This window comes from Tyto alba, unplaced genomic scaffold (genome assembly GCF_018691265.1).
Source record: "Tyto alba isolate M040663 unplaced genomic scaffold, T.alba_DEE_v4.0 Super-Scaffold_12, whole genome shotgun sequence".
Lineage (NCBI taxonomy): Eukaryota > Metazoa > Chordata > Aves > Strigiformes > Tytonidae > Tyto > Tyto alba.
Genome location: NW_024881274.1, coordinates 3,938,043 through 3,962,123, shown reverse-complemented (window position 1 = coordinate 3,962,123; position 24,081 = coordinate 3,938,043). Strand labels below are relative to the sequence as shown.

The window sequence follows — 24,081 nt, the reverse complement described above, 5'->3', positions numbered from 1 at the left end:
GCAAGCACATGTGCGTCCGTGCGTGCGCGAGCACGCTCACTTGTGCACGCGAGCGGGCACCCATATATGCACACGTGCTCGCGCGTGCGCGGGCACGTGTGTCGACGTTTGAAGCCTTCCTCAAACGGGCTCCTGGCCCCCAGCCCCAAATCCTGGGGTGCAGGGAAAGGGACAAGCCTTGCACACGCGCACATGTACACGCGCACATGTACGCGCACACGTACACACACACACATGTACACGCACACGCCAGCTGTTGGGGTGCCTCTCATGCCCCAGACGTGGGGTTGGGGTGGCACTGCCCCCCCCCGCCCCCCTTTTCTCGGGGGGCCACCCCAGCTGGGGACCGGGGGTCTGCTGTGCTGCCCCACACACTGGGGACCCGGTGGCACCCGCTGTGGGGCGGGGGGGGGCGATGGCTGCGGGCTGGGTGCTCCGATAACGGCCCCCACTGTTATCTGGGTGCTGCCAAGGGCTCCCCTCCCTGCAACAGCCCTGGGGAGTTTGGGGGTCCCTCCCTCTCGGTCCCCCCCCCCCGGGTGGGTGCTATGGGCTGGGCCCACTTTGCAGGGGCAGGAGAAGGTGGGGGGCACCCCGGGGGGGCGCAGGGAGGGGGGACGTGTCCCCAGAGGTTGTGGCTGGGGTGGGGGGGGGTGTTGCCTCTCCTCTCAGGGTGCTTCTGATTTATCTGGGTGCTGGGGGGGGATGTGGGTGACCATGGTATTCACACCCCCCCCCCCCTCAATTTCCCTGTCACATAAATGGGGAAACTGAGGCAGGGCGCTGGGAGCATTGTGGGGGTCCCCCCACCCTAATCGGGTGGTCCCAGGCACCCCACAGCCCCCGTGGGGAGGGATGATGCTCAGCAACCCCCCAAAGCGCGGACCTGGGGCAGGGAGGGGGACAGCTGAGCTCAGCCCCGGGGTGGGACAAAGGGCCCCCCCAATTACCCTGGGGGGTGCCCAGGGTCCGGCCGGAGCCTGTTCCCCCTCTCTCACCGTGGGTCCCCACTGGTGGCACGTCATGGCGAGGGGCTGGGCCCTGCAGGGAGGAGGGCCCCCCCCCCGGGGACCGCTGCCCCCCCAGCTACATCCCCCCCTTTCCCCTCCCTCCCCAGGGGAAAGATTTGGGGGGGCCGGAGGCGGGAAGAGCACCAGGCCCCGCATCCTTATTTTTTTTTTTGGGGGGGGGGGGGGCGGTGCACGGCCCATTGGCGTGGGCATCGGGGAGGGTGTGTGTGTGTTGGGGGGGGGGGGGCGGCGGAGCAAAGCCTGCGCGGTGCAGGGAGAAAGGTGTGGGGTGGGGTGGGGGGGGGGCCCACGGGAGAAGGGGCATCGCCCGTGGCCGTGGCCGTGGCCCTGCCGGCTCGCCCGGCTCTGGATGGAAGCGAGCTGCGTGCAGGCTGCCATGGCTCTGGGGCTCTCCTCCAAGAAAGCCTCCTCCAGAAACATCGCCGTGGAGAGGAAGAACCTCATCACCGTCTGCAAGTGGGGGCTGGACCGGCTTGGGGGGGGGGGGGGGACACCCGAAAATACGGGGGGGTGGGCAGCGTGGGGTGGGGAGAGGGGGGAGAAAGGGAGAGAGAGAGAGAGAGAGAGAGAGGACCACCGCTGCTGGGGATGGAGGGGGGGGGATGGGGAGGAGGAGGGATGGGGGGGTTCATACCACCCCCCCCCGCGGCCCCTTCACAGTGGGGGGGGGATTTTCTTAGTGGTGGTGCGGTCGCTTTTTTTTTTTTTTTTTTTTTTCTTTTTTTTTTTTTTTATTTTGAGGGCGGGGGGAGCGTGGAATTTAGATTTGGAGGAAAGGGAGGAGGAGGATGGGGAGGAGGGGGAGGGGAGGGCTGGGGCGGTGGGGCTGAGGGGGGGGACTGCTGGGTGGTGGTGGGGGGGTTGCTGGGGGGGCGATGTGGGGGCTGGGGACACAACGACAACATGGAGGCTCCCGGTACTGGGGATGCTGGGGGTAGCTGGGGCGGGGGGGGGGGCGGGGGCGGGCGGAGAGTTGGGGGGGGGGGGGTCAGAGGGGCCGGAGGGGGAGGGGGGCTGGGGCCGGGGACCCCCCTTGTGGGTGGGGGGCCAAGGAAGTGACGTCAGGGCCCGGCTCCGGGCAGCGAGGATGGAGGGATGAAGGCGGCAGGGATGGAGGATGAGGGTTGTCATGGCAACGCCCGGCTGGACCGGGGTGGGGGGGCGGGCAGTGGGATGGGGCGGTGGGGATGGGGGTGGTGGGACTGGTGGTCCCTGTCTGTCCCCAGCCTCCAGGGGGGTGACACACACCCCCCACACCCCCCGCCCCTGTTTGGGGGCTGCCTGTGCTGGGCTGGGACAGGAGCCTGGCCCTGGGGATGCACCGAGGTTTGGGGTCACCGTGCCAGGCACCCCCGGGCCCTGCTCCTGGGGTCTGGGGGACCCCGACTCCTCATCGTGGCACAGGGAACCTCCAGACCCCACTGTCATGACATGGGGACCCCCTGGATCTCCTCGCCATGGCACAGGGCACCTCCAGATCCCACTGTCATGACATGGGGACCCCCTGGATCGCCTCACCATGGCACGTGGCACCTCCAGACCCCATTGGTGTGACATGGGGACCCCCCAAATCTCCTCGCCATGGAATGGGACACCTCCAGATCCCACTGTCATGACATGGGGAACCCCTGGATCTCCTTGCCATGGCAGAGGGCACCTACAGACCCTGCTGTCATGACATGGAGAACCCCAGGACTTATTGCCACGGCACAGGGCACCTCCACGTCCCACTGTCATGACATGGGGACCCCCTGGATCTCCTCTCCATGGCACGGGGCACCTACAGACCCTGCTGTCATGACATGGAGAACCCCAGGACTTATTGCCATGGCACAGGGCACCTCCAGATCCCACTGTCATGACATGGGGACCCCCCAGATCTCCTCGCCATGGCATGGGGAATCTCCAGATCCCACTGTCATGACATAGGGACCCCCTGGATCTCCTCACCGTGGCATGGGACACCTCTGCATCCCACTATCTTGACATGGGGACCCCCCAGATCTCCTCTCTGTGGCATGGGACACCTCCAGACCCCGCAGTCACGTCGAGGCACCCTCATCCTGCCGTCACGGGGCTCCCCGGTCTCACCCTGCCCACGTGTGGCTGTGACCCACAGATGGGGCAATCCCCACCCCCCCACCCCCCCCCCCGTCCCATGCAGACACCTGCCCCGTCCCCCTCTGTCCTGCCGGGCTCAGCAGGTTTCGTGTCTCCAGCATCTCTCCGGGCCGAGCACGAGCGGCCGGGCGGAAGGGGAAGCCATCACCGCCCGCGCACGCCCGGGGAGGAAGGGGGCCTTTGTTCGCCCTTCCTGGCCACTCGCACAGCAGGGGAGCGGCGGCCGCCCCGGTGGGCTCCCCAGGGACGCGGGGGGGGGTCAGCCAGCCCCGGCCCGCAGCTCAGCCCGCCCCCGGGGCTCCAAAACCAACGTCTGCAAAAGCATTTTGCTCCGTTGGTCACAACCTAACGGGCGCTGGGTGCGGGGCGCCGGGTGCCCGTCCCCTCCCACCCGTGACGCCCATCGCCCCACCAGGTTCTCGGTGAAGACCTTGTTGGAGAAATACACGGCGGAGCCCATCGACGACTCCTCCGAGGAGTTCGTTAACTTTGCCGCCATCCTCGAGCAGATCCTCAGCCACCGTTTTAAAGGTAACGGTGGCTTGCGGGGACAGGCACCCGTGCAACCCCCGGCGTGTCCCTGTCCCCATCGCTGTGGTGCGTGGGGATGCGTGCCTGCATGTGCTGGCACCGGGGAGCGTGTCCGGGCTCTGGCCTGGGGCTTTCTGGGCCGATGGGGTTTTCTGGCACAGCGGCCCCTGACCACAGCCACCACCACCACCACCCCCCCCCCGGTCCCCACAGGCCCCGTCAGCTGGTTCAGCTCGGATGGGCAGCGTGGGTTTTGGGACTACATCCGCCTGGCCTGCAGCAAGATCCCCAACAACTGCGTCAGCAGCATCGAGAACATGGAGAACATCAGCACCTCCAGGGCCAAGGTCAGGAAGGTGTCAGCCCCAGCCCTGTCCATGTCTTTATCCCTGCCTCCATCCCCACTCCTAGTCTTGCTCCTGATCCCATTCACACCCTGTCCCTGGCACATGGGCCCATCCCAATTCTCATCCCGTCCCCATCCCCATCCCATCCCCATTCCATCCCCATCCCCATCCCCATCCGCATCCCCATCCCCACCCCCACTCCCATTCCCATCCCCACCCCCACCCCCATTCCCATCCCCATCCCATCCCCATCCCCATCCCATTCCCATCCCAATCCCCATCCCATCCCATCCGCATCCCATCCCATCCCCATCCCATCCCCATCCCATCCCCATCCCATTCCCATCCCAATCCCATCCCCATTCCATCCCCAACCCATCCCCATCCCCGTTCCCAACCCCTCTCTGTCCCCATCCCCTCCATCCCATCCTCCTGCAGCCCCATCTCACCCCACAGGACCCACGCAGAGTCACTGGAGTGAAACAGGAGCTGTGGGTCCCCACGGGGCGGGGATAACAGGGCCAAAAGCAGCTCCCAGGTGGGAACCAGAGCCCCGGGGGCAGCCAAGGGTGCCGCCCGATGAACACCCGATGGTGGCACCCATCCTCAGGGCTGCCCCGTGGCCGGGGGGGGGGGCATGTCTTGCAGGGCCGGGCCTGGATCCGCGTGGCGCTGATGGAGAAGCGCATATCCGAGTACATCTCCACGGCGCTGCAGGACACGCGGACCACCAAGTGAGCAGCCCGTGGCACGGCCGGCCACGGCCACGCGCGGGCCCGCGCCGCCCCGGGAGGGCTAGGGGTGCGCGGGCACGCCGGGGTGGGCACGGCGCGGCGTTTCGGGGTGCCGGCGGGTGCACGCGCAGCCACAGTTTGGTTTTTTTTTTTTCCTCCCGCAGGCGGTTTTACGACGACGGGGCCATCATGCTGCGGGATGAATCCGTGGTGCTCACGGGGCTGCTCATCGGGCTCAGCGCCATTGACTTCAGGTACGGGCGGGTGGCACGGTGGGGTGTGGGTCCCCTGCTCGGGCTGGCCCCCCCACCAACCCCCCCTGGGGCTGCCCTGATCCTCTGCTCCCTTCCGCTGCCGCTCAGCTTCTGCCTGAAGGGCGAGGTGATGGACGGTAAAATGCCCATGGTCATCGACTACACGCCCTACCTGAAGTTCACGCAGAGGTAAGAGCTGGGGTGCCCTCCCCGGGGTGGGGACCCCACCATCTCTCCTCTGGTATCCCGGCGGGGCTCAGCTGGGCTCCCCCCACGCGTGCCAGACCCCCGCCGTGGTGCCATCCCTGCTGAGCCCCCGTACCCCCCAGCTATGACTACCTGAACGAGGAGGAGGAGCGAGGCAGCGTGGAGAGCAGCACGAGTGAGGACAGCTCCCCTGAACACCCCTACCTGCCCCTGGTCACCGACGAGGACAGCTGGTACAGCAAGTGGCGCAAGATGGAGCAGAAATTTCGCATCGTTTATGCCCAAAAGGTACCACGAGCCAGGAAGGGGCCATCCGGGTACCAACCCCCTCAGGATGTTCCAGCTTGGAGCATCCCACCCACTGCATCCCCACTCCCACGGCCCGGTGGTACCCACAGCCCTTCATCCCGCTGTCGCGGTGACCCAGCCTTCTCCTTGTCACCCTGGGTGGCCCTGGGGACATGGTAGGGGTCTGGTGGGGGGGCAGCGGGACGCTGCTGACGGTGGCATCGTGCAGGGGTACCTGGAGGAGCTGGTGCGGCTGCGGGAGTCGCAGCTGAAGGACCTGGAGGCGGAGAACAAGCGGCTGAAGCTGCGTCTGGAGGAGGTGATGGTGCAGAACCAGCTGGAGAAGCGGGAGCTGGAGGGCGTCATCCTGGAGCTGCAGGAGCAGCTGTGAGTGGGGACCCACTGCTGCCGCTGGGTGGGTGTGGGGGGGGGTCCCCAGAGCCTGGGTGCCCCATGGGCTCTGGGTGGGGCCCCAGTACCCCACTAGTCCTGAGGGACAGGGTGAGCGGTGGTGCCCGGCGCCCCAAACGCCCCGTGGGGTGCGATGGGTGGTGGGTTCCCAGTGCCTGGGTGCCCCATATGCCCTGTGGGACATGGGGGGTCCCCAGTGTCCCATATACTCTGTGGGATGGGATGGGTCCCCAACACACCCCATACATCCCGCGGGCTGCATCACCCGTCACGTCCCCGGCACCCGTGACTGTGCCGGGGGGCTGAGCACCCACCTTGGCCACAGGACGGGGCTGATCCCCTGCGAGAACCCGCAGCTGGCCCAGCTCTCCAAGGAGATGGTGACACCCCTGGTGAACCAGTGGCCCTCGTTGGGGACCCTCAACGGCAACGACAGCGGCTCGGACAGCAAGCTCTACAGGAGGTAACCCCCCTGGGGGGGGTGTGTGGGGGGGGTGGGTGGGCAGAGCGGCCCTGACCCGCACCCAGCACCCTATCCCACCCCCGGGGGGGGGGTCTGCCCCAGGCAGGGGATGGGGAGAAGGGCTGGCCCTAGATGACGGGGCTGTCCTGGCCCCGGGGGCTGCGGCGCGGGGCGGGGGGCTCAGCGCCGTCCCTCCGCAGGCACAGCTTCGTGAGCACCGACCAGCTCTCGGCCGAGAACAGCCTCAGCTCCGACTCCCAGCGCCTGGGCGAGGGCAAGCGCGAAGGCGAGCCCTGGGGGCCCTTGGGTAAGAGCCCCCCCCCCCCCCCCCCACTCCAGGGTGCCCCAAGGGGCTCAGCATCTCCCCCAACACGCACCCAGGCATTCAGACCCCCGACCCCCCCCCATTAGCAGCCCCCCCTCCTTTGTCCTGCTGTCCCAACGGTGCAAGGACACCCGAGTCCCCCCCGCTGAGGTGGTTCCCCGCCGCGGGCAGGGTTGGGGTGCGAGGCTGTAGCCCCCTCGTGACACCCCGCTCTGTGCCCGCAGGGAAGGACCCCACACCCTCCATGCTGGGGCTCTGCGGCTCCCTGGCCTCTCTGCCCAGCTGCAAATCCCTGGCCAGCCTCAAGTCCAACGAGTGCCTGGTGAGCGACAGCACGGAAGCCAGCCCGACCCGCAGCCCCAGCTGAGACCCCCGGCCCCCTCGCCGCCCCCCGGCCCGGCTGCCCAGCCCAGCGGCGTGGTGGAGGACTGATCTCCCGCGTGTGTGTGTGTGTCCCGATTTCCTCCCCGTCCCGGGACCGACGAGGGACTCGCCGAAGCCACGGGGAGGGGGGGCTGGGGATGGGCGTCTTGACACCCCAAGCTGGCTGCGCCTCGGACCCCCGGCCCGGTCCCTGGCTGGAAATATGGACCTGTTGGGATGGGGGGGGGATGCCAAACTGGGACCGGTGTGAGCTGGGGATGGGGTGGGGGGGACACAAACTGTGCTGGGGGTCGGGGGGGAACACACTGGGAGCGACCGCTGTTGGGGTGCAAGGGAGGGGGGTCAGGGCCAAAACACCTCCAGGGGTGAGGGTCCTGGTGCTGCCCCTGCCCGCCCCTTGGACGCCCACCCGGGCTTCTCCAGTCTAGTGCCCAGCCTCCCCCTGGCCCCCCCTCCATGCCCAGGCACTGCTTGGAGGGGGGTGTGTGTGTGTGGGGGGGTGGCCTGTCCCTTCCTTTGGGGACCAGCTGTCCCCCCCTTGCAGGAGCATCCCCACAACAGGGATAGGCTTCCCCCCCCCCCCCTTCCTCCTTCTCATCCTCCCCTGGGTTTTGGGTGATTTTGGTTTTTAATTCAGCCCCGTCTGCCTTGTTGGAGCAAAAGGAATTAATAAACGCAGCAAGCTGAGCTGGCTTCCGTGAGCACCCCCCAGCTGGGAAGGGAGGGGGGGGGCAGGGAAAGACCCCTTGTGCCCCCAGCCATGAGGTCCTGTCCCAAGCAGGGGTGCTGGGGGGGGGTGTGTGTGTGTGTGTCCGGTGAGCCCCTCCCTGAGCAGGGAGAGCACCTTTGGGATACAGGTCACCCAAGGATGGGGCACCCCCTGCCCCAGCAACAGTGGGGTGCTGCTGGGGGGAGCAGGTAGGTCCTGGGGTCTCCCTTACACCCAGTAAAAGCCCAGCAAGGACCTGGGGTTTGACAGCACCGTGCCCACGCAGCAGGGACACGGCTGGGGGATGTGTTCCACAGCTCGAGCTTGCAGGGAGCAGGGAAAGAAATCCTTGCCCTAAGAGACAAAATTTTATTTAAGAAAATAAGAGAAATTCCCCCGTGGAGTCGCTGGGGCAGCACCCACAGCGGGCACAGTGCTGGGGCAGGCCCTCGCAGTGAAGGGACAGGGCACGGGTTGCCAGAATGCTGTGTCCCCCCCCCCCTCCCTCCCCAGAGCAGCAGCGAGGTCTGTCCCCATGCAGGGTCCGAGCCTGGGGTCTGGCAGGGGACAGGGGGGAGAGGTCCAGAGGCAGGTAGAGGGTCCTGATGTGTCCCCATGCCACGCAGAGCCGGCATGGGGATGCTGTGCGTGGCTGATGGCAAATGGGGGGCAGAGCCCTGGCTGGAGCAGGGCTGTGGGGCACGCCGAGAAACCCCCGAGGGTTTGGTCCTCAACCGAGCCCCAGCTCCCATTCTCCTGCCCCACCAAGTCTCCTGGGGCACCCCGTTCTTGCCAGAGCATCCGGGAATCCAGCAGCAGCATCTGTCCAGCCTCAAAGGGATGAGCGTGGGGGACTCCCATGTGTGTGTGTGTGTCCCCAGTGTCACAGCAGCAGGCACAATGTCCCCCCAGCGCGGCTGGGGCTGGAGAGCGGGGCTGGCCCGGCCCTGCCTCCGTGCCCAGGCAGCGGGGAGGCAGAGCGCAGACACGAAGGCACTTGGGCTTTGCAGGGCCGAGTGCGGTTGGCTGCTCCCGGGGCCCCTCGGCAGGAGCTGGGCTGTCGCTGTCCCCCGGGGGGCACTGGCCGCATCCAGCCCTGCCCCGGCCCCGGCTCACAACCCGCGCAGCCGCCGCTCCTGGTTCAGCTTCTGGAAGAATGTCTTGCCGAATTCGTAGGTGCTGATCATGATGGCGCAGGCGGGTGCCACCTTAATGACGCGGGGCAGGAAGCCTGCAAGGACAACCCCGTTAGCCCCTCGGTGACATCAGGGCACCAGTAAACCCCAGCCCGGGGGCAAGGCCTTACCTGCAAAGAGCCCCCGGGTGCCAGACTCTGCGTGGATGCGCTGCATGAGCAGCCAGGTGGAGGAAGGTTTGGAGGCGGCGACTGTGGGGAGAGGGGAGAGCGGGTGAGGGTCTGGGGATGCCCTGGTTGCCCGGCCCCCACCCACAGCCCGGCCCCTCACCTGGGTGCACCTCGCTGTCTCCCAGCTCGATCTGCCGCTGGGTCTTCACCACGTCGAAGGGCAGCGTCAGCACCGCAGCCACCTGCGGGGCCAGCAGCCGGGCGGTGAGCCGGGACCGCGCCGTCCCTGCTGTCACCTCCCAGCGCCATCCCAGCGTTCAGCCCTTGCTCCCCACGGGGGCCGTTCCCTCTGCTCACAGCTGACCGCGCCTCAAACTCACCGTCCCAGAGACGGCCCCGGAGGCAAAGCTGATCATGAACGTGGCTTCGTCCAGCCGGGCCTGCCTGCAGAGCCATTCCTTCACCAGCTCATAGTTAAACCAGTAGAGAGCTGGGAGGAGATAAACAGCAGCGTTCCAACGAGGCACCCCGGACACACACGCAGGGTTGCCCTGGCTGTGCCTGTCCCCCCGTCCCCACCCACCATCTCCCAGTGCCACCGCTCAGCCCGTCGCGCCGCAGCCGTACCCGAGAAGGGGACGTCTCGCAGCACGGTGGGTCCCCAGCCCCTCCAGAGGGACAGCCAGCCGTCCTGAGCCACTGCTGACTGGATGCAGACCCCCAGCTCCCGGTAGCTGAGCTGCCGCGACTGCATCTTGGTGCGGATGAGCTCCAAGGGGCTGATGACCGTCACGGCGCCCACTGCAAGGGAAGGGACATCGGCCATCAGCGGGCAGCAACAGCGAAGAAACCCGCCACGCTCTCCTGTAAGGACAGCGGGTGGGCACGGGGGGGGACCCCCGGAGAGGAGGGGTACTCACGCCTGGCGAGGGCCCCGGCCAGCAAGGGGATGTGGTGCCCCCGGCTTCCCGTCCGAGCATGCAGGTATTCACGGAGCTGGTCGTAGGTGGTGAAATAAATGACGGTGGCTGGCACAGCCATGACCCTGCCGAGGAGGAGGGGGTGTGAGGGGCACGCATGCCCGGCCTGGGGGCTGGCAGGAGGCTTGAGGTGGGTGCCCACGCGTCCGGGCCAGTCTTGGCACCCGGACTGGCCCCCCCCAGACAGGGTCCAAACTCACAGGGTGGGGGGTAAGCCGCTCCACAGAGACCTGACGCCCTCGTAGCGTGTGATCTTCACGAAGGCATCCTGGGGAGAGAGTGGAGCACCAGGGAGAGGGGTTAGAGGGGGAAAATGGGCAAGCACCCCTCCAGCAAACACCCCGACCCCCTCTCTGGGGCAGGGGGGCCCCTGCCCACCCTGCCTGTGCTCACAGCCCCTACCAGCGTGCCGGTGAAGTGGGTGGGGGTCTTGTACCAGGCAGTGCAGCCGTTGCCATTCTGACAGACGTACAGATGGTCCATGAGCCCGTTGCAGTAGAGGAAACACTTCCCTGGGGTGGGAGGCAACAGCATTGCCATGAGACTGTGGACCCTTCCCCTTTGCCCTGTGCCCAGCCGATCTGATCCCCAAAACCATAATTTCTTCCAGGAGGGAGCCAAACCCTCAATGCCTGAGCCTGGTGGGGACCAGCTCCGGGCCAAGGCCAGGAGAGGGGTAACCCTGCAGCAAGGGTCTGACCATGGCCAGACCCACGGGATGAGGGGCATCCAGCCCCACTGTGGGGATGGGGCCACGGCAGGAGCTGGGGATGTCACTGCAGGGAGCCAGCACAGCTCCTCCACTGTGCTCTCAGGCCAGGCATGGGGATGCTGGACAGCAGGGAGCATGTGGGGCAGCACAGATCCAAGGGGACTTTGCCTTAGCGACAGGACAGAGTGACAAGGACAAGGGGACCACAGACAGCCAGGCCTGTTGCACAACAGACCCCCAGCAGACCCCCTGGGCAAGAACCCAGTGGAGATGTTGCACAGCCAGCCCCAAAGTGGGGCTGGGGACGATCGCAGCCCCCACACTAGAGAGGGATGTCTTCTCAACCGGAGCAGCCTGAGCTGCCACCAGGAGGAAAGCAAACCAGGGACAAGGCTCGGGAAAGCAAAGCTGCTGGCGGCAGGAGCTGCCCGGAGCCCCAGGGCGTACTCACATGTGGCCTGCTGAGCGCCCCAGGGCACTGACCGTGCTGGCAACGCTGAAACACACAACACGGGGACACGCTGAGCGACGACACGGGGGACGTGCCACCTCCTCGGGCTGGTGCACACGCGTGTGCCGCAGCTCCGAGCTGGGCACTGGGAGAGCTCCGTGGGTGAAGGGGCTGGATGCCCCCACAGTCACTTCCCAAGCAGTCCCTAATATCACCAAACCAGTCCCCTGGGAGCAGCCCCAGCCCGCTGACCCCGCAGGAAAGGGGGCAGACAGGGTGGGGGGGGCAGAGCCCACAGGTCTCTCCTGCCCCAAGGAGACTGTGGGGAGCAGCACAGAGACAGGCACAAAGACAGCGGGGGGGGAAAAAGCGAGCAACTGGAGTGGGCTGAGCCCTTCCACCCCGCCCCTCGGCGGGCAGGGGGCTGCTAGGCACAGCGCTGACCCCACTCAGCATCAGCACGGGGCTGTGGAAGGGGAAGGATGGAGCCAAGCATCAGCCCAGCTCCCCCGGCGGGGCCCCCCGAGCCCATCAGGACGAGGGGCCCATGGTAACCTGCCACCTCGCGACGGCCCCACGCTCAGGAGCTGAGAAATCCCCGTCACCGGCTCTGCCAACCGAGACATCCACGTGGGCTGCTCACTGGCTGACTTGGGGGTGGGGGGGGTGGCTGGAGCCCCCTCCACCCTGCCCCGAGCGGGGTTACCTTTGGAGAAGGGGGTCCTCTGAGCCTGCAGCCGGATCTTCACCACATCCAGCGGCGTCACTGAAACGACACCATCCTTCAGCCCCACCACACCGTGCCAGCCCCTCCCCTCCCTCCCCCCCCCCCCAGCACCCGCTCTCTGCGGTTCTCACCGAAGAGGGAGGTGAGGATGGCCCCCGTCCCTGAGGCCAGCATCTGCTGCAGCGGCGTGATGCCCCTGCCAGGGCTCGGTGACATCTTCTCAGCCATGGCGCTGGCCCCCTGTAAAACACAGGATGGGGGGGATGCTTGAGGCTGGGGTGGGGGGGGCTCCCTGCCCAGGGATGAGTGATGGCTCCCCAGTGAGCCCCCCCAGCATCCCCACTCCGCTGGTGCGAGGGCAGGCATCCCACCCCCGGCAGCACTATCGATGTGGCACAGGGCAGGCACGGCCCCCGCCCCCCCCCAGTAATCACACTGCCCCGGGGAGGTGTGTGTGTGGGGGGGTGACAGGGACCACTTCTGGGGCCAGCCCAGGCCCGATAACGCTCCCCCGGGCCCCACCACTGGCAGTGGGCCCAGCCTCACTGGAGAGGTGGGGACAGTCCAGGCCAGCCTTCCGTGTCCTTGCTGAGGGAGAGGATTGTCCCCTCCCTGCGCTTGGAAAACTAAGGGACAGGAAGGAACAAAGTCCAAAGACCAGCCACAGTGCAACAGCCCCCCCGCAGCCCCAGCTGAGAAGGCAGCAGAGCCCAACACAGCCATGGAGGGACACCTGGGGTGGGGGAATGATCCCTCTTGCACAGGGGGTGTGAGCTTGCAACAAGCACCCCAGAAAGGGTTTGCACATCCAAACCCTTCTGCATGCCTCCCCCCATCCCGCTGCTGCCTGTCCCCCCTCCCACGCCTGAGGCTTGGCAAAGTTGTGGCCCCCGGGGCCAGCGTCTCTGCCCTCGGGAAGCGGGGGATATCGCACCCTTCCTGCGGCCGGGAGGGGGGGGAAGGCACGGAGAAGCGAGCCCAAGCGTGCTGTGCACGCTCAGGACCAGCTGCTCCCCCTCGCCGCAGCCTGGGGATGGTCCTCACGCTGTGATGGGGCTGGGGCCATGGCAGGAGAGTTTCCAGGCTTCAGGAACCCATGTTGTTTTTTTGTTTGGTTTTTTTTTTGTTTTTTTTTAAAGCCAGGGAATGCAGCAAAAAAAAAAAACCCAACCAAACAAAAGAAACAACCCAAACCCTTCACCATCTGACTCAGCAATCTGCAAGGTCAGAGCAGTCATGGCTCAATTAATCTTGCAATTACAGGCTTTGAACTTGTTAGGTGCCCAAGGCTGCGCGCACGGATGGGTCTACCCTGGTGCCGCACACGCCAGCCCCACGGGGAGAGGTGGGTGCTGTTTGTGGGGTGGGCAGGGGTCCCACATGAGTCCCATCATGCCCGTCACGGGACGGCGGCGAGGCGGCACAGCACCCTGGCACGCTCCCCGCGGGCCACGCGGCTGTTGCAAAGCCGTGCCACGGGCAGGGCATTGGCCCCAGCACCGGATCCTTCCCTCCGCATCCAGCCCTTCACGCAAACCCTTACGCAAGCAGGGGGAAAAGCTCTCGCTCACAGCACTGCAACGCCTGAACGGCTTAAAACGTGCTGTGACACGGCCCTCTCCCATTCGAAATCGGGGAGCAGAGCACCCCCAGGGCATCAGGGAGGGCTTTCTGGATGCATCTAAGCTCCCTTCTCAGCTCCCTTTTCCATCCAGGACAAAAATAAATCCCTAAAACCATGACCTTGATCCCACGGCTCGGTCTGGAGCGCTGATGGGTCTGGGTACAGCGCTGTGATGCTCGGTACAAAGAGGGCGGGGGGAAAAATAAAGCAAGTATGTGTTAAGATGATAAAGGCAAAAAACTTAATGAGCGAGGAAGCTGCTGGCGGAGCTCAGCACCTTATTTCTGCCCAGGAAGGGCCCAAGGGGCTGTTGGAACCCTGAGAGGGAACAGGATGGAAATCTTACAGGCAGACCCCTCCGGCACTTCCCAGCACCTGGGCTGCTCCAGCCTGGGGCTGCAAAGCTCTGTGTGCCCCCCCTGAATCCCTGGAGTCCCCAAACAGCACCAGAGGCCTCATCCTGCCTGGGTGCCCCCCACCCCACACTGCCCTGGCTTGGGCAGGACCCGGGTGCTGCCTGAGCAGGCAGGGATGGGTGCTAGCACCCCTGGGGGGGGGCTCGACCGTGGGACCCACCGCAGCCACCCCCCATACCCCCCGCGGGTGGGTCAGGGGGACAAACTGCCCTCCCAGGGAGTGGGGCGGGGGGGAGGGCGGTGGCGCTGCACCCAGTCTGCCCTGGGGAGCTCCCCACGGAGCAGGGCAGCCCCCCCCTCAATCCTAGAGCTTGCAGCCCTACCTGAGGTCTGCAGTCCCCCTCCAAGGTTTGCACCCCACCCCTCAGACAGCGTAGCCCCTAGCCCAGAGCTGCACCCCCTCCGGCGGGGTTTGCAGCCCCCCCCCCCCCCCAAAAAAAAAAATGGCATGACACCCACCCCAGCCGCTGCACTCCCTCTCTCGGGGTCTGCAGCCCCTCCACCCGCTTTGCACCCCCTGTCCTGGGGCTTGCCGCCCCCCACACCCCTCTCCCCGGGGCGCTGCCCCCCCCCCCCGCCCCTCCCCTTCCCCAGCAAGAACCGGAGAGGCGGGGGGAACCCCACGGCCGCCTCTGCCCCCAGCACAGCCGCACGACCCCCGGTACCAGGGGAAACTGAGGCACCGGCCGCGCGTGCCGGGTCACGAGGGGGGTCACCGGGGAGGCCCCGCCCCACCTGCTCATTCCAGCCACGTGCGGCGTTTCCCTCCGCCGGCAGCGGGACGGGGGCGGGCGGCGGCGCCTTTAAGGAGCCCCATGGGCGCCCCGCGCGCCCCACTGCCGTGCGCCGGCTTGCGCGCCACTTCCGCCCTGCGCCGGCGGCCCGCGCATGCGCCCTGCGGCCCGCGCGCCCCTGCGCCCCCTGCCGGGCCGGGGGGGGCAGCGGCAGCGCCGTGCTGCGCGCGCCTTGCACACTCACCGTGCTGGCGGGGGCGCGCCTTACACACTCAGCGTGCAGGCAGAGGGGTACCTTGCACACTCACTGTGCTAGCAAGGGTGTGCTTTGCACACTGACCATGCTTGCAGGGGTGCACCTTGCACACTCACCGTGCAGGCAGAGTCGCCTTGCACACTCACCGTGCAGGCAGAGAGGCGCCTTGCACACTCACCCTTGCCATGCTGGCAGGGGTGTTCCTTGCATGCTCATCGTGCTAGTGGGGGCATACCTTGCACACTCACCCTCACAGTGAAGGTAGAGGGGCGTGCCTTGCGCACTCACTGTGCTAGCAGGGATGTTGCTTTGCACACTCACCCTCACCATGCGGGCAGAGGGGCACACCTTGCACACTCACTGTGCTAGCATGGGCGTGCTTTGCACACTGACTGTGCTAGCAGGGGTGTGCCTTGCACACTCACCCTCACCATGCAGGCAGAGGGGCGTTTTGCACACTCGGCCATGCTGGCAGGGCAATACGCCTTGCACACTCACCATGCTAGCAAGGATGTGTCTCGCACACTCATCCTCACCATGCAGGCAGAGAGTCACCTTGCACACTCACCCTCACCGTGCAGGCAGAGGGGGGCCTTGCACGCTCACCATGCGGGCAGAGGGGTCCACCCTGCACACTCACCGTGCTGGAAGCCTTGAGGCTGTCATGCTCCCCGTCCCGGGGCCAGCAGGGTTTGCACACTCACTGGGCCGGGGCACCACCAGGGCCTGCGCCGCTCGGCTGCCCGCTAACGAGGAACAAAGCCCGTTAGCTCCCAGACACGGCAGGCACACACCACCCACCCCTCCTTTCGCAGCCTCTCCCTCCAGCCCCACTCTAACCCAGGGAAAGGGGGGGATGTTGTCCGGTGCTGGAAGCTGAGCCTAGAGCTTAGCTAAGCCAGACCCCCCTGCGCGCAGCACGGTGCCAGGCTGAGGGGGCTTTGGGGTCTGTGTAACACCGGCTGCGAGAGCCCCTGGGGAGATGGGGGTGTGCTTTGAGGAGAGATGGGAGTTAGGGGCTAAAAAAGGGAAATGTAGCATGTTAAGAGGGTTTTTTAGTATATTTTGCTGTGTTAGCCAGCTGGAAAATCTCTTATTAGAAGGGCGACAAGTTGCCTTTTGCATTTCTAGCCCTTCTACTTAAGATTGGTTTTATTCATGAGAAGAGGCTTCATAAAACCCTTCTCTGGTCTTAGAAGAAAGGTGCAGTTAAAAACGTGCTGTTACACTTAAAAGTGAACCCCTCAAAATGGGCTGCTGTGGTGTCTGGTGGCACCTCATGTCTCTATCAACAGGTACAAACCTCGGAGCCTTTGCTGTTACTTCCACCAGGTCCTGTAAGAATTTCGGCTTAACTTCAGGACTTGCCTTGTCTGGGAAGCTGAAATCCCATCTCTGCTTAACGTAGTGGCTTGTTTGCTCTTTGTACTTTTCCAGAAGTGCCTGCAGAGAGTCCAGAGTCCTTTCGTGCAAAGTAGTGATCAATCTGAGGTGATCTTATATCTGTTGGTGTTTTAATCTAGAGAAGATGCGTTAAGCTTGATTCTTCCTGGGCTGATGGGAGAGCGGGGGAGCAGTGCTGGAGGCGATGAAGGTGATGCTCGATGCTGTAATGTGAGCTGATAACAGCAGATGGTTCTCAAAACCCCTCAGAAACCTGGGCGGACGCTACCAGGAGCCCGGGCTGGGCAGCCCCAGCGGGGGAACTGGGGGTGCCTGTGGTGATGAATTGGGCCAAGAGCCCAGCAGTGCTCCAGCTGGTGCGTCCCCCTGGCAACCCGCAGGCTGGAGGCTCCTGGTGACTCTGGATTTGTGTGCATGTAACTTCACCGCAAACCCTGTTAGTGGTACTGCATAACGCAACCCTCTACCTTACTTTAGAGTAGGGTTGAACTCTTGCCCTGACATAAACTCAAGGATTAAAGACTGCGCTGGTGCCTACACCTCTCTCTGCTCCCCTGTGAGTGCCATCCTGTGGCAAGAACAGGAAAGACTTCACGGACAGGCAATCTGCAGATGGCCACCAGCAGACTCTGCCTGGGGTAAGCAGGAGCCGTTTAGGGCTTCAGCCTGCAGACACAGTGGGTTTGGCCAAGAAGGCTGTTTCACCCCAGAGCAACGTTCTCTGTCTCTGCAGAACTGGCAGAGCCACGGTGGCTGCTCTCCTCCAGGAATAAAGTCCCTTCTGGGTGCTGGCATCTCTGAAGTTTGTCAGTGAAGGGGACAGCTAATGCCAGGAGCAGCGATCAGGCTTCAGCCCTGCAAGCTGCTGCTGGCATCTGGGTAGAGGCTGTAAACACCCCAGGTTTGTGCTCGAGGGAGAGGAGCTACTGGGGCTGTTACTCTGAGCATGCAGACCTAAAGGGATCCTGGATTCTCTGCAAGCACTCACTGCCCTTCTGTGATACCAAAGCCAAGTGAGTCTTGACTTTATGTGATGTGAAGCCAGGAACCTAATAATTCCCACAAGGTCATGTAAGTGAATGCATCCTGTAACTCCCTAATGAGTCAACTCTGCCTCTTACAGAGACACAGTGTTGAAATGATCTGGAAAGCCTCTTGTAACAAGCGATTTATAAATGGAATAATGATTAATTAAAAAACAAAAATACTTAGGGGTATTGGGTCTTATATCTTCTCTTGCAGGTGTTGGGCTCTGCATACTTTTCACACTGTTCAACTGCAAAGAAAAAGAAACAATCTTTTCCCATCTGGGGTGGGGGCAAGAGGGAAGCGTAGGAGATGGTCCAAGCACCTCACAATTGTCAGGTCTCTCCGTTTGCTGAAGTGATCAGAGGGAAAGTGGTGAATTTGTTTTTCCCATGCTCTGTGCTGCTGAGAGGTGAGGACCTTGCTGGCTAGCTCTTTCTGCTGAGTCACGGCCCGCTTGCTGCCTGCGCTGTCCTAACACCGAGGGTGTTTCTGTCTCTGATTTACATCTTTGCAGTCCCGCTGGCCTTGGCGGGGGGTTAGAGGGGTGTACGATGCTCTGACGGCCTGTGAAAATGAAACGTAAGCTGACTTCAGTTGGAGAGAACCGTGTCTGAATTGCAAATACGTGCATTTGGTTTCAACTTGTGAGGAAAGGAGCCAGCTGAGCTCTAATCCCCCCTCGAGCTGCAAAGTTACATGCAGAGTCAGAGCTGCTGGGGAAGGTTTGCACAAGTCTTGTTCTGGTCTGCTCAGCGAAGGCCTGGGTAGTGCCCGCTGTTACTAAGGGTGTACAAGCATGGCTGGGAAAAACAGCTCCTGTAACGCCCAGTTCCCTGCTGCGATCTCCATGGAGAGGCTTCAAAGCATGGCGAGCTTACAAAAGCCAGCTGGCTCCCTGGTTGGATGCCGTGTCTGCATTAGCGGCCATGCCCTGGGAAGCAAGTCTGGGGGCTGTGCCTGCCTGGGGTTTTCTTATTTAGGAACAGTCATCCTCTGGTCTGTCAGCATGCAAGGGCATCTGAAATTGTTTCAGAAAGATCAATCCTGTCTTCTTGCTGGAAACCATTTTGAAAGCAATTAGCCCATTTCCTTTTTTAAGGTGAGCTTCTAGGGCCAGGTTGCAAAAGGGATCTGAGCAGTGCTGTAATGGGATTACGCTAGTGCAGAATTGGAGTATTTATTTCAGCTAGGATCATTATGGTTTTGCAAAAGCCATCCGTAATCTGAATTAAGTGACTTAAATGAAGCAGCTTGTGGACAGATGAGGCCCTGGAGACATCAGACTTAAAACCACTATAACCCAGAATTCACAACACAGTTGCAGTTCTGCAGGTCAATGCCCACTGCAGGTGAGATCTGAGAAATTGCATCCCACCTTCTGTAGCACCTGCCGGGGAAGACCTTGATGCAGTTGTGAAACAGGTTACAAAATGCACTTCTGAGGAAAATGGGCCTCGTTTTCTGGATGAAGAAATGGGTATGGAAGATGAAGGCTTAATGCTTTCCTCCCTAAAGGTTTCCTTTATAATTTGAAGTTAAAAATAGTGTCTTGTTTCCACTTAGCAGCAGTATGGGCCAAAAAGAACAGAGGGGAAGAAAGAGCCTGGACAAAGTTAGAATGGTAGGATAAATTCGCAGATCCTTCTTCCTATAAACAAAACCACCCTATGAACATAAAGTGGCCAGGAGAGCTCTGTGCAGTAATTAAAGTTTACATTGGCTGTCAGCTTGCTGTGTGTACAGGTAAGAAATGTGCCTGCAGCGTGTTTCTCTGCAGTTCCTCTTAGCTGGTGCAAGATCTGTTGATTACCATGAGCTCATTCCACTTGGGGCTTGGAGCACTCAGCTGCACTTCAGGACTCAGACTACTCCAGCAGTTCCTGTAACATCTCAGTATTGCGGCAGCAGCATCCTGCGCCCATCCAGTGCAAAGCAGCATGTGCCTGCTGGTGCAGGGAGCGGAGGCAGAGGGCTGCTGTACCCGAGATGTTGTACAGAACAAGTGTCTCAGCTGCACGGTGGGGTTTTGCACCAAAGGGATGGATCTGCAGCAAACTAGAGATATGTTAAGGTGTGGGGAGTGAGGGCACCTGAACAAGGAAGGAAGTCTTCCCCCAGTTGCTATGCCTCTGACGTAGACGTTCAGTCCATGGTTTTGGTTGTACAGGGTGTTGGTGAGGAAGAGAAGCTGGGTGTAGATTTGATTCTTTGCAGTAATCTTGTTTACCAAGAATATCCATGCACTTTTATTTCTCTGAACACAGATGGAATTAAACAGCAAGATGTTGGGTCTTTGCTCATTGTGTTTTTTCTAGACAGGACTGCTTATGATGCTCTTAGCATTTTAAATTCAAGTACTGTTCCACCAGGTTTCTGTGGCTGTGCCCTGGGCCAGGACAGGAAGGTGCTTGCTTGTGCGATCGCAGCCCTGGAGGACTGATTATGGGGAATCACTGCTGTTTTACTTGAGGCTGGTAGTACTGTGGTCCGTCAGGTGATACATTTAATTCCTGACCAGCCTTTGCCAACAGATCTTCTAAATCCAGAATGTGGTAAGAGTGGATGTGCCTGAACATCAGCTGCGACTGGCTAATGATGCTTCCCAGCCCACGATTTCTTTGATCCCAAAGGGACTTGGTGCCTGGTGAGGACTCAGGCAGGCAAAGCTGAGCTTTGGCTGAGATGACTTCAGAAAGCTAGGTGTCATTATCCCAAGTACTCTGTTAAGAAATGAGGGTGAGGAGCCCCTTTTGGTTTTGTCCTTTATAGATGAAGAAACAGTCCTGTTGGAGGATGCTCAGCTGACATGCACTCAGTCCTGCGTTCCTGGTACATCTGTACCGCCGGTAGGAAGAGCTGCTGTTCCAGAATTGGACTCTAGCTGTTTGCACTCTTAAGTTCAGATTCAGCATGTTCCTTGTCTCACAAGGATGGATCCTCTTGTACACTGTAGTATTTATTCTACCACTCCCAAAGCAGTGGTGTTTTTTTGAGAGAAAATGTGTCAACCCTGGGAAAATTCTCCAACTAATTTATAGTGGGTACTTTTTAGCCACTTTAAAAATGGGTAGAAAAGAGCCATTCCCCTGGTTTTTGATGTCTCACCTGTTTCTATTGACTTGAAAAACCCATCTCCTAGCGCTGCATGTTCATAAATCCAGATTTTTCCCCCTCACACAACTGTACTTTGTGCTTCTGCAGTTATTGATACTGTAGTAAGAGAAGGGCTTTGATGATCCATTGACCTTTATTCCAAACCATGATGGACCATTCCCAACCCAGTCTGCTTTTAAAAATCTCTGGTGCTTCAAGTTCCATAGCTGTTTCTCTTTTTTCCCCTGTTGAGCTTTCCCCTTCACAACCTCTGCCAGAAGCCTGTTCTTAGACTGGACGTTTGCCCTTGATTTGCACCTGAATGTTTCTCAAGAAAAACTGAAACCTGGAGCCTGTCTGACAGAAGATCCCTCCTGCAGTTTCTCCACTAAATCCAATTACCAGCGATAATAAGCCTGTAAGACAAGGCAGTAAGTCCATTGAGGGATCTCCACGGTGTCCATAATGCTCCTGAGCTGAGCCAGAGCATCTCATTGCTTTTCCAGATGAAGCAGGCAAGGTGGAGAGGGATCTTTTGGAAGCATGACTTGTTTTTTCAAACTCTCCCTCCATTTTTCAGTGCTTCAGGCTGGGTTGCGGGCCCTGTATTGCATGGTGAGGGAACCCCAATGCCACAGAGTGATTAACATGTCACCTGTTGACTCCTTCCTGCAGGTGTCTGCTGAACCAGGTGCTAATTAAAGCTGTCCACCAGTGTTCCTCCATGTACGATGTTAAGTCCTAAGTGCCTACCTGTTGCACCTGTAGTTGAAGGACAATGGCTGCAGAGCTCCCTGCCTTGAGTAGATGGCTGCTTTCCCTGTTAGTGCGGAGCTTACAAACGGATGAAATAAAACCTGGATGGTTGCATGCTGTAGCTCCTGCCAGAGGCTGGTGAGGAAGGTAAAGGGATGCTGTTAGCAGCTATCAAGCTGTTAAGTGTTTTCATCTCCTTGGATATCGAGGACAGTGGCTGACAGCACAGTTGAACCTGAGGCGAGTCCAGCCCCCGGAGCAGGAGCCCGTGCAGGATGCCTGGCTAAACGCAGGCCGTGCAGAAAACGGGAGGCAGGGCTGGGAAGAGGCGTTGTCTCCCATCACCCCCAGGCCGTGCCAGGCGAGGTGGAGCGGGGTGTTGAGTACACAGAACCCCCCGAACTCCCCTCTCAGCGCCCAGTACAAAATGGCGCCGGGGGCGGAGAGAGGCGGCGGTTGGAGAGGAAGGGGGGGGGGGGGGGGGGGGGGGGGGGGGGGGGCAGCGCGCGAGCGCCCCCTGTCGGGTGGGGCCGCCTCCCCCCCTGCTTCCCGCAGACAAAAGACGGCGGCGGCCCCGCCCTCCCGCTGCGCATGCGCCCAGCTCCCGGGGAGGGAGGTGGAAAAGGGGAGGGGGGGGTGGTGTGTGAGGAGATGCGCCGCGCATGCGCTTTGCCGCTGTGCCGTCTTCCCCCCCCCCCCCCCCCCCCCCCCCCCCCGCCGGCTCGGCGAAGGTTCCGGAGCTCGCGCGCGCCCCCCGCCCCGCCCCGCCCGCGCCGCCGCTGTCACTCGCCGCCCGGCTCCGGTGCGGACACCCGTGCAGCGGCAGGTAGGGCCCGGGCCTCCGGGACAGCGCCGTGTGGGAGGGGGTGTTGCACGGCCGGACCCCCCCCCCCCCCCCCCTCACCAAGCTCTACCGGCGTTGCGCTTCGCTGTCCCCACGCCGACAGCGTGAAATGGGTGGAGAGGAGGAGGAGGAGGAGGAGGGAGGGGGGGGGGGGTGCGGGTGGATAAAAGAAAATCAATCCAAACCCAACCATTTCAGCCCCAAAAAAATCGCCGCGGAGGGGCGCGTCACCCCCGGCGCTGGTTCGCCCGCGGGGCAGCCCGCTCGCTGCAGCAGTGCGAGGGGCGGCCCCTGCGGCAGCGCTGCCGCCCGGCTGCAGGTGCGCGGCGGGGCGGGGTGGCCGGTGGGGAGGGCGGGAAGGGAGCGTTTTTTTTTTTTTTAAATTTTATTTTATTTTCTCTTTCTCTCCCTTTTCCCCGTTTTTTTTTTTTTTTTTTTGCCCCGTTCCCTGCGGCAGGTGGGGCCGGGGGTTGTGCCGGCGGGGCTGCGGCAGGAGGGGCGGGCAGCGCCTTCCCGCCCCGGCGCGGTGCCATCTTCTGCAGCCGCCTTCGGGGAGGGGAGAGGCGGGGGGCAGCTGTAATTAAACAAGATAAATCGATCGATAACAGAAAACCATGAGGAAAAGGCGCTTCAGAAAACGGAGCTGTCCACACCCAGACTGAAATTTGGGGGGTGGCGAGCGTTATTGAGGTCACGGTGCCCCGGAGTTGCCTTGCTTTGTTGCATCCCCCAGATACCCGGCCAAGGGATCCCAATATTTAGCATTAACAGCGCGGTCACCCAAGGTGGGTTCCCGTGCTGTTGAACACCGTGTGTTTTCCAGTTGGGCTGGGGATGCTGGTGATGAGCCCTGTGGGTTTGGGGCTGGCGTGGTGCTACTTGGTGTAACTGGTGGTGTTGGCCATCCCTGGATGTGCCTCGCACCTTGCTGGTGTCCCCATATTGTGCCAAAATTGCCCCCTTGTCCCTTTCTTTAGTCCCTTTCCATGCTGCCTGTTCTTTCTTGTCCTAAAATCACACCAGGCGGGGTGTGGGACTGGCCCCCTTTCTGGGGTTTGCCTTTTTTTCCTTTAGCTACTGGGTATTTCTTTGTTTTAAGTCTAACTTCACAGATGTGGAAAGGGAAGTTTTCCTGCCAGGTGTTTCCAGGCATGCTATGTGGCACACCTGCCCTCCTGGCTTGGAGCAGTTAAACCCATAAAGAGTAGAAACAGCTTATTTCAGGTGAAGGATGGAGATTTCTGCCTGCATCCCTCTCTACTGTGTTAGCACAGGGGAGGATTTGGTTAGGGGAGATGTATTTTTTTTTTTTTTTAACACCTAGAAATGCAATCCTGTTGTTCGTTCGCAGAGGGCAGCTGCCATCACTTTAAAGGGAGTTTCTCCTTCCATTTGCTGGTGGTACCACCACACGAGGTGCAGCTCCATTTGCAGCGAGAGGATGGTCTTGCTTAGAAACGGGCTTGCTGGAAAGAGCAGCTGAGATGAGCTAAGCTGTCACTTCAGCAATTTGTATGCAGCGTATTCCTGAGCTGCCCTACGTTTATCTGCATGGATCTGAGCAGATGTCTAATGTGTGTCTGAATGAGTGGAACAAAATTCACTACTAAGAATCATTAATTTGTTCTGTCGTGCAATCGCTGCCCTCTTGCATCCAATGAAGGGTTTTTGCCTTTGCTGCCAATATCTCAGATTTGGAGTGTTTGATGGTTTTCCTTGTGCAGTTTAATTTTTTGCATTTTTTTCTCAAGGTGTTCAGTGAAAACAGGTCTCAGTTGGGCATTTACAGTCTGCTTTTGAGAGAAGGAAAATTAAAATCTCATTCTCTCTAGAAATGAGAATCAGTCTAACCCAGTTATGCTTTGTTCCTCTTGATATGCAAAATGCTTGTTTTTCACCTGAGGTGTGCACCTTAAGGAGAAAAGCAAGGTGCTGGCTGACCTG

At 61.5% G+C, this 24,081-nt stretch overlaps 3 protein-coding genes across 24 annotated transcripts in view; 2 read left to right on the top strand and 1 right to left on the bottom strand.

Annotated features, from left to right (window-relative positions):
• The first annotated feature begins 1,300 nt into the window (after window positions 1-1,300).
• Window positions 1,301-7,783, top strand: RUNDC3A (RUN domain containing 3A). 4 transcript variants are annotated; one of them, XM_042787536.1, is made up of 11 exons: window positions 1,301-1,487; window positions 3,568-3,683; window positions 3,897-4,030; window positions 4,679-4,764; window positions 4,929-5,018; window positions 5,127-5,207; window positions 5,348-5,513; window positions 5,743-5,900; window positions 6,250-6,387; window positions 6,588-6,694; window positions 6,937-7,783. In XM_042787536.1, exons 1-11 carry the CDS (start codon window positions 1,381-1,383, stop codon window positions 7,077-7,079), a joined length of 1,326 nt encoding a protein of 441 aa, XP_042643470.1. In that variant the 5' UTR covers window positions 1,301-1,380; the 3' UTR covers window positions 7,080-7,783. The 4 variants fall into 4 exon arrangements, with proteins under 4 accessions (XP_042643470.1, XP_042643471.1, XP_042643468.1 ...); XM_042787537.1 differs by having other exon boundaries at window positions 1,394-1,483; XM_042787534.1 differs by lacking the exon at window positions 1,301-1,487 and having other exon boundaries at window positions 2,234-3,683.
• A 371-nt stretch (window positions 7,784-8,154) lies between these two features.
• SLC25A39 (solute carrier family 25 member 39) lies at window positions 8,155-14,894 on the bottom strand. 3 transcript variants are annotated; one of them, XM_042787505.1, is made up of 12 exons: window positions 14,757-14,894; window positions 12,113-12,221; window positions 11,961-12,020; window positions 11,255-11,299; window positions 10,494-10,603; window positions 10,292-10,359; window positions 10,032-10,156; window positions 9,739-9,912; window positions 9,492-9,601; window positions 9,272-9,353; window positions 9,112-9,192; window positions 8,155-9,036 (listed from the first exon to the last, which is right to left on the bottom strand). In XM_042787505.1, the coding sequence occupies exons 2-12, from the start codon at window positions 12,207-12,209 to the stop codon at window positions 8,918-8,920; spliced, it is 1,071 nt and encodes a 356-aa protein (XP_042643439.1). In that variant the 5' UTR covers window positions 12,210-12,221; window positions 14,757-14,894; the 3' UTR covers window positions 8,155-8,917. The 3 variants fall into 3 exon arrangements, with proteins under 3 accessions (XP_042643439.1, XP_042643438.1, XP_032852579.2); XM_042787504.1 differs by lacking the exon at window positions 11,255-11,299 and having other exon boundaries at window positions 14,757-14,860; XM_032996688.2 differs by lacking the exons at window positions 11,255-11,299; window positions 11,961-12,020; window positions 12,113-12,221; window positions 14,757-14,894 and having other exon boundaries at window positions 10,494-11,248.
• Window positions 14,895-22,014: 7,120 nt separating this feature from the next.
• MAPT (microtubule associated protein tau) overlaps window positions 22,015-24,081 on the top strand; it is a 52,911-nt gene continuing 50,844 nt past the window's right edge. For all 17 annotated transcript variants that reach the window (XM_042787171.1, XM_042787172.1, XM_042787168.1 and 14 more), the window contains exon 1: window positions 22,015-22,119. The gene's annotated coding sequence lies outside the window, so the exon portion shown is untranslated. The remainder of the gene's footprint in view (window positions 22,120-24,081) is intronic.